The 14,687-nt window shown below is 46.1% G+C and overlaps 1 protein-coding gene across 2 annotated transcripts in view; it reads left to right on the top strand.

The window, feature by feature from the left end:
- CADPS (calcium dependent secretion activator) overlaps positions 1-14,687 on the top strand; it is a 434,238-nt gene that overhangs the window by 239,458 nt on the left and 180,093 nt on the right. For both annotated transcript variants that reach the window (XM_087825065.1, XM_087825064.1), the window contains exon 7: positions 14,452-14,563. In XM_087825065.1, the coding sequence (XP_087681191.1) occupies positions 14,452-14,563 (112 nt within the window). The remainder of the gene's footprint in view (positions 1-14,451; positions 14,564-14,687) is intronic.

Raw genomic sequence — 14,687 nt, 5'->3', positions numbered from 1 at the left:
TTGAAAAGCTGCTGTAATAAATTATAGGAGAGATACTGATGACTTGAATGGGATCAGTGCAGTGGTGGAAAGTAGTTGGATTCTGCCTATATTTTGAAGGGACCAACAGATTTGCTGGAGTCACAGATGACTCCAGACTTTTGGTCAGAGCAACTGGAAGGCCACAGTGGCCAATTGCTGCCCTGAGGAAGACTTCAGGAGGAGCCAATTTGGATTTTGGCTGGGGAAGATTAAAGTTGAGTGTTAAACATACTAAGTTTGAGGCTCCTGTTAGATATCATTAGTTGGTCAGTGTAGACAGGATTTCTCAACCTCAGCACTATTGACACTTTGAGATAGGTAATTGTTTGTTGTTGGGGACTCTCCTGGGGATTGTAGGACATTCGGCAGCCTCCCTGGCCTCTACCTACTAGAAGTGAGTAGCAGCACACACACCCCACTGCCACTGTTATGACAACCGAACATGTCTCCTGATATTTCCAAATGTGTCAGTGGGGAGGGGACAAAACCACCCCATTAAGAACCACTCATGTAGACAGAGGAAAGAAGAGGTCTACAGACTGAGGCTTGGGTGTGCTCAGGTTTAGAGAGAAGATGAAGAAAAGCAACCGGGGGACTGAGAGGGCATCACCAGTGGGGTAGAGGAGAACCAGGAAAGGGAACTCACGCTTCACTTGTTATGTGAATGATTCTATGTAGTTATCTTGATAAAAACCCTCTGTAAACAAGTTCCTCAAGGTGCATAGAATTTGGTGGTATTTCATAGATGGTCATAACAACCCAGCTATGCCAAAAAAAGGACTTACAACTTTAGTCACGGCCTTCTTCAAGAAAGCCACTTCAACCCCTTGGATTTTTGACAGGCCACTTCAAACACTGCCATCTCCATGACCCTGCTAATGACAGTAACTCACATTTATTCAGCCAAGCCATATCGTGTACTCACTGTCTAGTGCTTTGCCTGAATTACATAATCTACTCTTTATAACAACCCCATGAGGTAGGTATTTTGATTATCCCCAGTCTACAGATGAGGAAACTAAGACTCACAGAGGTTGTGTGTCTTGCCCATAATTGCCCAGCTTCTAAGAGATGAAGCTAAGACTCAAACCAGACCATCTGACTGTGGATCCCACATTTCTAAGCACAGCATCTTTAGATTTCCCCACAAGCTGCACCTGGCTTGGTTTTCTGCCACTCAGTTTTCCAAGGTGCTGAGTCTCAACATGGCAGAAACCTTAAAAAGCAAAACAGAGCACCTGACAAGCAGGAGCTGTGGGAATGGAGCGGCACCAGAAGCTGACTGGCCCCAGATGGATCTTATTGCATACCTTGCTCCCATCTCTGAAAAGGAAGAAAAGGAAGCAGGCAGGCTGATGTGACCTCCCCCCTCCCCCGCAAAAAAAAAAGGCTCTACTGTAAATGATAGCTAACATTTGTAAAGGCCTTGGAGGCACTGAAAGGTTTTTACAACCATTATCTACCCAGGGGGCTAACGAAGGCAAGTTTTGTTACTGTCAAATCCACAGCAAGTGAGAGAACCTAGTCCAAAGGTGAGAGATTGGCCCTTGTGTTGGGCCTTTCAGGTACACTTGGTGGAGCACCTTCCTTTAACTTAAAGTCTCTCTGGTTCAAAGACAAGAGGAATACATGGACCTTACAGGTAGAAGTGCATGGCAGAAATATCTACCCACATACTCAACCTGGGAAAGGACATGAAGCTGATTTCTATTAGGAGGGTGTGTACAAGTTGGCATTGAAGGAAATTAAAGTTAATTCTGGCTCTTATCAATTAGTGAGCCTTCAAATTTATTATTTTGGAGTGAAAACGAAATCCAGTCATGAAATTTTAGTTACACATGGGCCCAAGACAATCTGGCCAGCAGAATTATCTTATCTGTTAGACTCAAGTAGGTACAGTGTCTGGGGCAAAAATGATTTTCAAGAGCCTAGGAAACAATCCAAACCTCAAAAGGAAATGGATTAACTCTAAAATAAAGATAACTGCAGAATCAAAAAAAAATTGAATTATCTTTTAAATGTAACCTATGTCTACTAGTTGATTGCAACTCATTCAATATTCATCCAGTTTTTACTATTTTACAAGATGTCCTGGAGTACCTTCAGTACGTTTACTATTATGTGAGTGGGAGTCCCAAAGTAAGAGCAGCTAGGCCCTGTGGAGGACCCGGTGGTCAGCGTAAGGAGAGTGGGACATGACTGGCAACATAGGTACTATTCTCACTCCGCTGAGACGGGGTCAGGATATCATGGTCCGGTCAAGCGATGGTGATATTTCTCCACAACTGAGATTTGTCACTTTTCAAGAACAACTCTCTGCCTCCAGATTGGGCCTATGCCACGAACTTTCCCCAATGCTTTAAGAAAACATCTCAGTCCTTACTGAAGGGCATTTGGCCAGCTGGCCCATTCACCATTCCGCTTTAAGACTCCTGGCATTTGTGACCACTCCTAGTGATTTCTCATAAATGTTAAACAGAGGAAAGAACAAATCTACAAGCCAGTCCTTGGAGGTAGAGGCAAGCATGGCTTACAACAGTGTCCTCAGGGACCCCTCTCTGTGAGATTATGGGAACCCAGCCCATGAAAGCAAAACCAACAAAAGCTCCCATAATCCCCTCTGTCAAAGGCAACAAGGAGGCCTCACAGGATGGGGCTGGCTTGCCGGAGGGCATCCAAATCTCTGAAAGGCTGTCCCTGAGACCCTCCCCCACCTCCAAGTGCTACCTCTATATGCCCAAAACAGCTTGGATACCCACTCAGAGCCACAAATGTTGGGGGCACTCAGATGCTGCTGAGGTTGGCTTACTGCTCATTGCCCTCCATGTGGGAGGCTAGATCTGGAGTGCCTTTGATGTGGTTAGGGCTTCCCCTGGGAGCACTTGACCACCAGTCATTTGAGAGACATTGGCTGCCGGCCTTGGCCTTGGGACATGTTGACACTCTTGCTCATTAGGGGACTTAGACAGTGCCTGTGGCAGCCTTAGCCAGCGCCATCAGGCCTCAGTCCAGTTCTCACACTGTGGAGAGACTGCCTCATTTGACACTGCAGGCAGGGCGGTTTTTCTCTGAGGACATAGGAGCTAGGAACTGTTTTTCCAAGCCAGCCAGATCATTAGGCCGGTGTTTATTAAGTGACTGTAATAGACTTTTTAATTGTGTGAAAGGACTATAAAATGTGCTTGGGCTCCCCAGGATGTGCTAGTCTAACTGAGGACTCCAGCCCAATCTACAGGACAGAGAAGAGAACCAAGATGATGTGACCAGATCAATTAGCTCTGGCTGTATAACAAGCCCTCTCAAAATGGAATGGCTTCAAACCACAGTGACTTATTTCATTCACTCATCTGCAGACTGGTTGACTTTGGCTCCTCACGCTCAGTTGGGCTCAGGCTTGCTCCACACAGTGCATTCTGGGATCCAGGTCAAAGGGATAGCAGATACCTAGAGAAAGCTCTGCTCATGGTAACCACAGAGGGACAGAAGAGCCAGCCCAGCCACTTTAGCACATTTCAGGCCTCTATTTCCATCACATCTGCTAATACCCCATTGCCCAAAAACTCACATGGATAATTTCAAAGTCAAGTTGCAGAGATATATGCTCTGCCCAGAAGGGGGCCAAAGCAAATAGTCACCTGAACAAACCCAACATCAGTGGGGCAGAAAGAAAACTCTCCTCTTGGGGAAGGCAGTAGAGAGTGAAGCTCTTTGAATAATAATACTCTGATCTAACTCAAGAGAAGGCCAGAGAAGAAAGATAAGTGGGATGGGGGTGACAGGAGTGTGCCACGCACTCAGAGAAGGAAGGAAGTCCAATAAAGGGAGAACAAATTCTCAGCACCTTCTCTGTTGCCATAGCTGCCAAAACATCAAACCTGAACTCAAGTCCCAATTTTATTTTGCCCAGATTGAGAAACCACAAATGCCATTGCTCAGACGGTTTAGAAACATCTCACATCTCAATGTTTTATTCTAGTAACTCTGAGATGTCACTGAGTAATTATGGAGGGCTTATTGATGATCAGGCTGGGAAGCATTTTCTCATCTAATTCTACCAAGAGAATGCTCAGAGGGAAGCACTATTAAATACCCATTTTATAGGTAAGAAAATAGAGGCTGCAGGAGATTCAGTCACCTGCTCGGTCACTGAGGTAGAAAGTGGCACAGCTGGTGTGGGACCTAGACTGCCAGAGTCCAGACCCTTAATCCTGTGCTGCCTGGATAATGCGAACTACCCTTTAGTAAGAACTCACATTGTACTTGGTGCTTCTCTCAATTCATTGAGGGACAGGCAATAGGAAACCTGTAAGATAGATGCTGCTAATGTCCATTTTATAGACCTGAAAAGTGAAACCTGAGAGGCTAGTAAATTTGTCTGAGACAATAAAGCTGTTAGATGATAGAAGCACATCAGTCTGACTCTGAAATCCTTCCCGGCTGCAGCAGCTCCCTCACCTGTACGAGACGGGCATGGCCAAAGTGGCCTCAGGGCTCCTTTCAGCTCAGGCTGTTGCTGTGTCTCTCGAGTCTTCTCTCATTGGGTTCCCACCCTCAGTGGAACTGGTTGGAATACAAAGAGGTTTGCCATGCATTTCCTCTTTTTTTTTTTTTTTGTCGTCCTGGTCAAGTTCCCTTTTTTTACTTTCTTTTTATTGTTGACACTATTACAGGTGTCCCCATTTCCACCCCCTTTGCCCACCTCCACCCAGCCCCCAGCCCCTTCTCCCTGGCCATCAGCTGTTGCCTGTGTCCATGGGCTATGCATGTATGTTCTTTAGATATTCTCTTCGCCTTCTGTCATCCAGTCCCCTCACTCCCCTCCCCTCTGACAGCTGTCAGTCTGTTCCATGTGTCTATCTATGCCTCTGGCTCTGCATTTTCTAATTCCCTGGCCTGGGTATCCTGACAGCTCTGGTCTAGCTGACTCAGGTGGCTTTTGTTAGCAGCATCTATCTTTTGTGCACCCATGAGCCTTCTGGAGGCTGCAAGGTGTCCCAAGGCAGATTCGAGTTCTAAAGACACAATTAACCATGGGCCTTCCAGGTGTTTATGAGAATCACGGGTTACAACCATAATAACCAGCTCAGGTTGTAAGCGTAATTACAGGGAAAAGCCCAGTGTAGGAAATTAAATAGGAGTTGGTTGGCTGAGTCACAAAGAGGAGAAAGCGAATGGACAGATTCCCAACAGCCTCTTGAGAGCTCCTTTTGGTTTTTTGCCTGTCATGCAGTGAGCAGTTCATCTTTTCTAAAGGTCCTTAGAAACTTGGAATAAACTGATGATTAGAGGAAGGCAGCTGGGTGGTGGAAATGCAGGGGAACCTCAGCTGGGAGACACCCATCATTTCCAATGACAAAAAACCTCACCTCCTTTCACAATGACGGGGTATCTGTGGGCCAGCCTGTGAACTCCATCCCAGGGAAGGCAACGCTGGCACTCAGGCCATGTGATGTGTTGTCACCTCTATGATTTAGCCCTTGACAGATCCTCTCTGCTTCACCCCGTCTCAGGACACCCAACCTCAGGCTCACTGCGTCCTGCCCCACAGCCCTGCATACCACCCCACCCTCCCCAATCCCACACTTCCCTGTTACCCCAATGGTGGGTTTTCCATTTAGATTTTCCTTTGACCACCTATACGTTTTCTTATGTGTCAACCTCCAATGAAGAATACAATCTAAGCTCCCAGAGCTGGATATGACCTTGAAATCTCCCCACTCTAATGGATTTCTGCTTTCCGGTCTGGCATACAAAGAGCTTGGAAGGGTCGGTTCCCATCCCCACAACAAGAAAACCGCAGAACAAACTGAAAATCGACAACTCTTCTTAGGTCCACCAGAGAATTTAGGTCACAGGACAAACCGCTGCCCCCAAAATCAGAAAGACAGGCAGGTACAGGGCACCCCGGCCAACTGCGGCAGGAGGCCAGGAGCAGAAAGGGCTGCTTGAACCCATGGAGCTCCTGCCCAGAACATCACACTCAGCTTCCCCAAAAGGTGAGGAGGCAGACCAAACAATAAAACACACGTGAAGAGACAGAGCAAGCCTCGGAACCGGACTCGGGTGTGGCAGCGGGGCTGGAGTTTAAAACAGCTGTGGTTAATATGGGCTCCAGTGAGAAACATACATGGGCAACACGTAAGAACAGGTGGGCGCTATGAACAGAGAGATGGAAACTCTAAGAAGGAATCGAAAGGAAATCCTAGAAATCCAATATTCAGGATCTTGTCTTTAGGACAAAAACATATATCAGCCCCATTATACAGGTAAGCAAACTGAGACTCCGCCCGTGGCCTGTCCAAGTCCACACATCTAAAGAGAAAATAAGGATTGACACACAGATCTCCTGTATTTGAATGAAGTGTCGTACATATTATTCCATCAGGCCTTCGACAGGCACCTGGCACTGAACTAAACACTGGAATGCAACAGTTGGCAAGATGGACTTGGTCCCTGCCCTTAGGAACTTTACAGTGTAGGGTTTCCTTGAACTCCTCTTTAACCGTATCAGAGATAATCAAGCGCTGTTACAGTTAACTTTCAACTTGAATCTCATCTCCATGTGTGTATATGTGTGTGTGGAGGAATTCACAATCAGTGAATTCATTTCTTCCACACATGCCCACTGAGCATGCCCCGTGTGCCAGGCACTGTGCTCGGTGCTGGGGAGAGAGCGGTGCGGGAAGCAGATCCCTGCCCTTGTGCAGTTAGCATTTTAGCAGGAGACGAACGGAAGAAGAAGGCAGCACAGGTGGTGATTGCTGGCCCTGTATTCGAATCCCACCCACCCTCCCCCGGCACCTCCGGCCTTTCTTTTCTGATTTATTTTGCTCCATAGCATTTTGTGATATATTTAGGGGGCATGAAAGACCGGTGATGAAGTGGGTGTGGGCTAAGGAGGAGAAAACGATCCTGTTCGGGTGGCCAGCAGCCCCTTTGACTAAGTCGGGGATGCCTTGGAAGGACAGATGTGAGGGAAGAAAGCTAACGCTGAGGTTCGCGCACATTTGGTTTCACATTCCTGCGGAGGGGCCAGTCCAGTGGAAATGCCGGTAGGCCAACCCAAGCCCTCCTCTCTCCGCCTCTCAGACAGCCCAATTTCTTCAAAGCAGACATCTCATTTATGTAGATGAGAGGTAGTTTAGCTCTCCGAGTGCACTGAGGGCCCCGATTCCCATCCTACCAATTCGTTGATGAGAGACACGCTGCCATGGCGTGACTGATCCACATGGCGTAGAATATACCAGGTGGTACGCCTGAAAGGCAGGCTGAAAGGTTTTGATGCGGCCATCTCCAGGCAATTATTAACTTTCCCTCTTAGCAATGGGACCAAGACATTTCATTCCCTAAAATGAACACTTCTCCCTTGTTAAAGCCCACAGTTAATTTTATGAACCAAACCAATTTAACACCCAGCTCACATGAGCCATATACCTTGAATAAATGCAAATCCAGGCTTCGTGGCGTGAATTATGGCCTTATGCTGAGCATTGCCATAGCAACTAATGATATCATCCCCCAGCACCACCCTGCACAAAATCCGATTCTCCGAGGGTCCTTACTTGCCGAGAGTGGATGTGTTCTTGGCTTGCTCACTTACGCCTTTGTAAATATCACTCTGCTGTCAAAGGTTCGCAGGGGATGTTTGCTGTCATTTTGGGAGGTATATTCCCTTTGTGGCAAATGTTGTTTTTTGTTCCTAAAGGGGGTGGGGGAAATTCTAATGAAAATGACTGTATTTGATTAGCAACATTTGTTGATAACATATGGTCTGAGGAGGCTTCCGCAAATAAGAGGCTTTAAATAGTAAACAGAGATGTGACTGCAACGAAGCAGATGCTCTCCAAACACACAGTAGACGGTGCTTTGCCTGTGGATTTCCCCCTCCTTCCCCCCAAGCATATTTCTCTCCCCTAGTTTCTCCCCCAGATCAAAGTGTTCACTTTCAAAGCAGTGGCTCTGTGGGATAAGTTGGGAGAAATAATGTGCTGTGACTTTAAAAGTCATCTCTGCCCCGCCTCCCCAAAATATGAATTATCTGCTACTCATGTTTATTATTTGGTATTAATAATGATGTAGTGTGACTAAATGAGTCAGCCAGCTCAAGTGGATCTGGAAGCAGCATTTGGGCACCACGTGTCTGAAATGCTACAATACACAATCCCAAATTTTCCAGTGCGCCAAGACTGCTGGAGAGAGCCCCGTGCAGAATTGAGAGCAGAAAACTGCATGACCGTGGAGCGAGCTGTCCTCATCAGTGGTGCTTACTCTTCATCTTTATGGACGAGCTCAGGCAAACATACCCTAACCTGCGAATGAAAATAAAACTATCCCATTAGACTGAGCCAGAGATTTAACTGGGTCTAGAAGGGGTCGGTAAACTCTTTCTGGAAACGACCAGAAAATAAGCATTTGTAGGCTCGTTGGCCATATGGTCTCTGTCCTAATTACTCACCTCTGGCTTTGAAGCACAAAAGCAGTCTCGGCGACAGGTAAACAAATGAGCTTAGCCCTGTCCCAATAAAACTATTTATGGGCACTACATGTCAATTTCACATGATGTTCATGTGTCAAGAAATATTGTTCTTCTTTTCATTATTTTCAGCCATTTAAAAATGTGAAAACCATTCTTAGCTCATAAGCCATACATAAGCAGGTAGTTGGCAGGCTTGGCCCATGGGCTATAGTTTACCACCCCCTGGTCTATAATCCTGATATGAAAGACATATTTTTTGTGCTTTCTATGTGCTGGATATTGAGTTGAACAATGTGTATGTAAGAGCTTATCTCCTACTTGTCTTTCCATGGACCCTCTGAGGTCAGTACTGTTCTTATCTCCAATTTACAGACGTAAAAGCCAAGGCTCTAACTCACACCTACTAAGCGTAATCATTTATGCACACGGCATCTCCCTGAGTAGAATATAATGTCCACAAGGGCAGCGCTGATACCTTGTTCGCCTTTAATCCACAGCAGCACCTAACACGGTGACTGGTACATGGCAGGCATTCAGGAAGAGCTGTCTAAATGAGGGGAGAAGTGAGGGGCTGATTAGGTAGCATCCCTAAGCAGTGGAAGTCAGAGCTCCATCCAATCCATGTAAGTTACAGGAGCGCATGGTGCATGGAGGCTAGTGAGGTGGACTGTTCATCTATTTATTCCCCACCCTCTTGCAAAAGGGATTTGGTTTGGGTAGGACACACATGTCTCAATACTTGTTTCTTCACATTTGGAAGTCTGGAGGTGATGGCCTTTCTATAGTCTGTGCTTGTCTGCTGATGGCTGAAAAGACCAAAAGTAATAATAGTAGTTTATAAGCTGGTGGCACTTTCTAGCAGCATACCTATTGGCATCACATTGCTTCCAGCCCTTGGCCTCATCAGCTAACCACCCCTTGACCTCCAGAGACCTGCACCTTGCTCCTCTGAGTGCAGTCCCACTGTTGTGCATGCTCTTCTGAAAAACATCGAATCCTCAGGAAGATAAAGCCCTGGTTTAAAAGAGGCAGTCACGCCCTTGGTTATCTCATGTGTCACATCTCTCCAGAATTCCCTGAAATTGTCACTTCGTCCTAGTCATTAAACAAATATTCATTGTATGCTGGGCCCTGTGTTGGATGCAGGAGATTTTATAAAAAGCACTCAAACTATATTATGATACTGGTATGAATTATCAAGAGACAGTAAGTTCTGTGGTTTAATGCATGGGCTTTGGGCTTCGAAACTCTAAGTTTCAATTCCAGCTCTGTGATAGCCTGAAGCCCTGGCCCAGTTACTTAACCTCTCCAAATCCTAGTTTCTCCATTTATCAAGTGGGAATAGTAACAGAATAGACTTCACGGAGTTGTCAGAGGGATTAAATGAGATAATCCATCGAAAGCAATCAGCCCAGGTCCTGGCAAACTGTAAGTACCCAATAATTGGGGACTATTTTTAGCATTTTTGTGAGCTAGCTATACTGTGTGAATACAGTGGTAGATAAGATTGGGTCACAGAAGGGGGACCCTTTACACATTGTACTTAGTCTGCCTGTGTTAAGAGAGAAGTTAGTCAACCTTCCCAACCATCAGCCTCTTCAAAGTATAATTTTATTTCAGTCTTCGGAAACTTTTAAGATGAGGTATTCATCTTAATAGCCACAGACAGTGTGCATCAGAGGAAAGGAAATGAGCAGAGAAAAGCAAACACTGAGAAGTAGATTGGCTGGTCAACGTGCGGCCCCCCAAGGCCATGGCTGCTGCGTCCTGCACTGGCTAATCTAGCTATAGGTGTGTCGCAGTCTGTGAGGTGTACTGAACATATGAAAACCCAAACTGAGAAGCTGGAGCAGCCTAGGGTCCCGTCAGTCTCGAAGCAGAATTCTCCCTTTGAGCTCACAGGTAACTGATGTTAACTGGATCAAGCCACAGAGGAGCGAGTCGGGGAAGGTGTGAGGAAGATAATAGGGTGGCAAGGATAAGAGCTTGGGTTGTGGAGTGAGACAGATGTTTGTTCCCTGCCTGTGACCCTGGACACCTTGCTAGCCTCTCTGAGCCTCAGTTTTTCATCTGTAACGATGGGGATATAATTGTAACTCTTTTACAGGATGGTCAAGATAAAGTGTATGTGTGACTATAGAGCATTTTAGAGGTAGGAATTTGTGCTTTGCGCAGAGTAATCTCTGAAATATTAGCTGTTTTTATTATAGATAGTCAGGTCTCTCCATGACTGGAAAAAGACAGAGTGGACATTTCCCAAAGGGGAAGGATGCTAACAATTAAACCTCCTTACTCCTAAGAATAGAAAGCATTGACGATGAGAAGGCAGGGTGATTTTCACAGTCCATTGTCAACACCAGCGACAGCCGGTCTCTGCCTCCATCCCTGCTCCGTCCAGGCTGAACAGATTGGAGGGGCACCGGCTCAGAGCCTGACCGTGGGCTTCGATCCATGCAGCTGCACAGGCCCCATGCTCAGACAGGACCTATGCTGGGTATAATGCTCTGTTGTTCCTTCTTGAAATTCTTAATAATTTTACCTTTGAACTTAGTTTGTAAGTGAAGTTTGATGAAACAATGGAACATGCATTTGAGCAAAGGAAACGCTCAGAGAGAGGGAAATGCTATACATCTTTGTGCCGCGGATGGCACTTTTGTCATGCTTTGTAAATAAGGAGCCCCTCATTTCAACTTTGCACTGGGCCCTGCGAATGATGCAGCCAGTTCTGATTAGACTGGAGACTGCCTCTTTTTGCTGCTCCACTGGGCCAGGTTACCGTTCTGAAATCCGATGGATAAAGTGGATTCAGTAGAGACCTAAGGACTTGAGTTGAGCCAAGGGTCATGGTAGGAAGCCAGAAGCACAGCTGCAGGTCTCATGGAAAGGAAAAGCAACTCAGGGTCTGGTGAACAGGGGTGATCAGGGCAGCCTCCAACAGTTTGGCTTCCATCCAGCTGACCATGTCTTGGAGGCCTCGCCCTGGCCCAGTCTGAGTCACGTCGAATGCCTTATGAGCTGAGCATCTTTGGGTAGCAGCAGGGGTCTAGGCAGACTAGATTAGTGCCTGCTGAGCAGGCCACAAACTCCCTACAAACCAGGCCGAAGAACACTCTCATGGGGGTGCAGTGTGGGGAGCCCCCAGGCACTGGGATCAAGGCCTCTTTGTGTCTCAGTGTTAAAGCATCTCATTCTAGAACTGTTTTGGTTTCCAGCAGGAATCTTCCTCATCCCTATGATCAAGCATGATAAACGCCTAAAGAGATTAATAGCACAATTAATCATAAAGAATAAATTAATGCTCATGTTTTTTGCCAATATTGCTAATCATTAATAGTACTTATTATTGATAATCATGACAATAACAGAAGCGAGGGCTGAAAATTAGAAATTAAGAGATTTGGGTTCTAGCCCAACTTAGTTGCAATTCGCTGGCATAAAATATGCAAGATCTTGAGTTTCTCCTCAGTTTTATGATCTGTGAAATAGGGATGACAGTCGCTGTTTTACTTCTTAGCTTGTGTAGTAGGGAGAACATTGTCTAAATTGCTTGCCCAGCAAAGGGACAGACTTAGTAGGTGCTAATTACATATGTGTTAAATAGATAACACAAAATACAAGCGATCATGGCTGTTACTAGAATACATCTTAAGTATCTTTATTTGGAGAAGGGAAAGTAGCCAAAATGTGCTGTGCTCTTGTCCTATTCCAAGCCTGCTACTATTTTCTCTGCGAAATGAGGTTATTTTATAGCTGAGCAAACTGAGATACAAGGACACTAATTAATTTGCCTCAAGTCCCACGGTTTGTAAGTAACTAACCTGGGTTTGAACTAAGGATATCTCATTCAAAATGCTATGCCTTGTCACATCACCTTTGCTAGGACAAAGATTGCCTTATCTCAGGGGCTCGCTGCAATTGCTGATGACCAAAGTTAAGAGTTTCTTTCTGTGCATCTAACATTTTGCTGTTGTGTTTGAAACCTGTAACTTCTCTTTCTGTCTCATGTCCTTGTCAGTGTCTTCTTTTCTCTGTTGTGACTGTTATGCTTCCCCATGGATGTGGGCTCCCCTTGCCCTCCTTGTTACGTGCTCTCTTGTCAACTCTCTAGAGCCTTCAGGTCTTTGAGCTGATTTGCATGCAACAGCGAGATTTCTATCACTTACAAAAAAAAATACAAACAATGAACAGAGGAAAATAGTCAAGCCTGTGTTAGTCAAAAAAATGCCCATGCAAATGTCAGTGACAAAACAGGCCAGAAGAAAATGTGAAAAGGGCCACCCAATGATGGCAAGAAGCCCTATGATTTTCACTCTCCTTCCCAGAAGGTGGGAGGACAGTCCCCACCTTTATGGAAAGCACTGGAATAGGTGTCCCAAGCCTTGGAAGTATTCTGATGAGCGCAGTTCTTGCAGCGTTGTAAGGACACCATCATGTTTGTCGACACATAAAGACATGGCCTCCCACCTAGGTCTCTATCCCAAGGGAATAATCAGAGATGAAATAAAAAAAGTTATGTCTGTCCCAGTCTCATTAATAAGTAAGTTATAATGTATCCATAAGATACAATATTAGAATTAAAAATAATATTTTAATGAATATTTTACAATATAGAAATTGACCACCATAGAAGGTAAAATGAATAAACGTCTCTATACAAAGTTTCATCCATTCCCATTTCCTAGTTTTATAAAAGAACGTGTTTGGCATCATTCATTTATTCAACATAACTCAGTAAGTGTATCCTATGTGCTAAGCACTAGCTATGCAACATAAACAAAGCACAGTCTCCGTGCTTATGGGACTTACAGAATAATAGGGGATTCAGCTACAAAAATCAGACAAATCAATAATTAATAATCGATGATAGCCAGGACAGAAAATTAGATAATACGTTTGAGAGAATTTAACATTGGAGCCAAATTTACAACAGGAGATCACGGGACATGTTCTCTGGGAAAGTGGTGTTTAAGCTGAGCCCGTAAGAGGCAGCCAAGAGAAGGGTAAGGTGGGAGGAAGCACTGCCAGCAAAGGGAACGGCGCATGCAACAGCCCTGAGGTGGCCCAACCAGGACGCCTGTGACACCGGAGCGGATGCATCAGAGACCATATCAGGGGGTCTGGATGGCATCTTGTGTGCGCTGGCGCGGGTACCATGGCAGGGTTTAGGCCAGGGGCTCCGTGCAATCCAGTTGACACTTCCCGAAGGCCATGCTGATTTCAGGCACAGAGTGGGTGGAGATGGCCCTATGAGACTAAGAATGGTGATGAGTGAATGAGGAAGCCACATCTGAGGGGCTCACGTCAGCCCCCCGGGCGCTCTACCCAGGTGCTAGGTAAGCCAGGCTTTCCTCTGGGGTGAGCTGAGGCTCAGGTTGCTACAGGCCATGGGCGGGGAAGGGAATTTACCACATCATTCCTTCTATCTTTCACGACAGGCTGAGCGCCATCCACTCTTCCACTCGTCTTTGAATGCCCAAGAAGTAGGGCGCCTCACCACCCCACTTCCCACTGTTACTGAAGTCTCATTTTAAAGTCAGGTGCTGGCTCGGACCAAATGAAACCCCATCTAAAAATCTAGACTCCAGCTTCCAAGAACTAGGGATCCCAAGGGTGGGAGGAAATATTTATTAGTGGCTACCTGGGAATAGTTTGCAGGTATAGCAAGTGCGTGGGGGAAAGTTCTCACCGACTTGATTTCATGCTAACTCCTCATGATTCCTTCTAGTGTTCTGTGAAGACCCGTGGCAACTTTCTGAGCATCTGTCTTGCATTTGCCTAACAAGTTAATTAACACTTTTTGTCACTCTGGCAGCTTTGGAGGGGACGGGAGGGGGATGTGACAGCCAGCGCTGCCTTGGGTTAACCCTGCACTCACCCAGCCCAGGAAGAAGGCAGCTGAGCTTGGCATTGTCAAGGCAGAGGTCTCCACACTGACCCTCTCCTTCTGTCCACAGCTGGGGCACCCAGGGTGACTTCTCCACGACCCATGCGCTGCCGGCTGTGAAGGTGAAGTTGTTCACAGAGAGCACAGGCGTCCTGGCCTTGGAGGACAAGGAACTCGGGCGGGTAAGCATTTCCCATCACAACTATTCATACAAGTTGCTCCAAAGAGCAGGTGTCCCCAGATCCCAAGAGACAGCATTGCCAAGAGCTGAAAGACCTGGCTTTGCAATTTAAATCCCAGGCTCCA

Source organism: Miniopterus natalensis, chromosome 15 (assembly GCF_054644295.1).
Source record: "Miniopterus natalensis isolate mMinNat1 chromosome 15, mMinNat1.hap1, whole genome shotgun sequence".
Classification (NCBI taxonomy): Eukaryota; Metazoa; Chordata; class Mammalia; order Chiroptera; family Miniopteridae; genus Miniopterus; species Miniopterus natalensis.
Note: the sequence above shows the minus strand (reverse complement) of the source record. Positions and strands in the feature narration are given on the sequence as shown.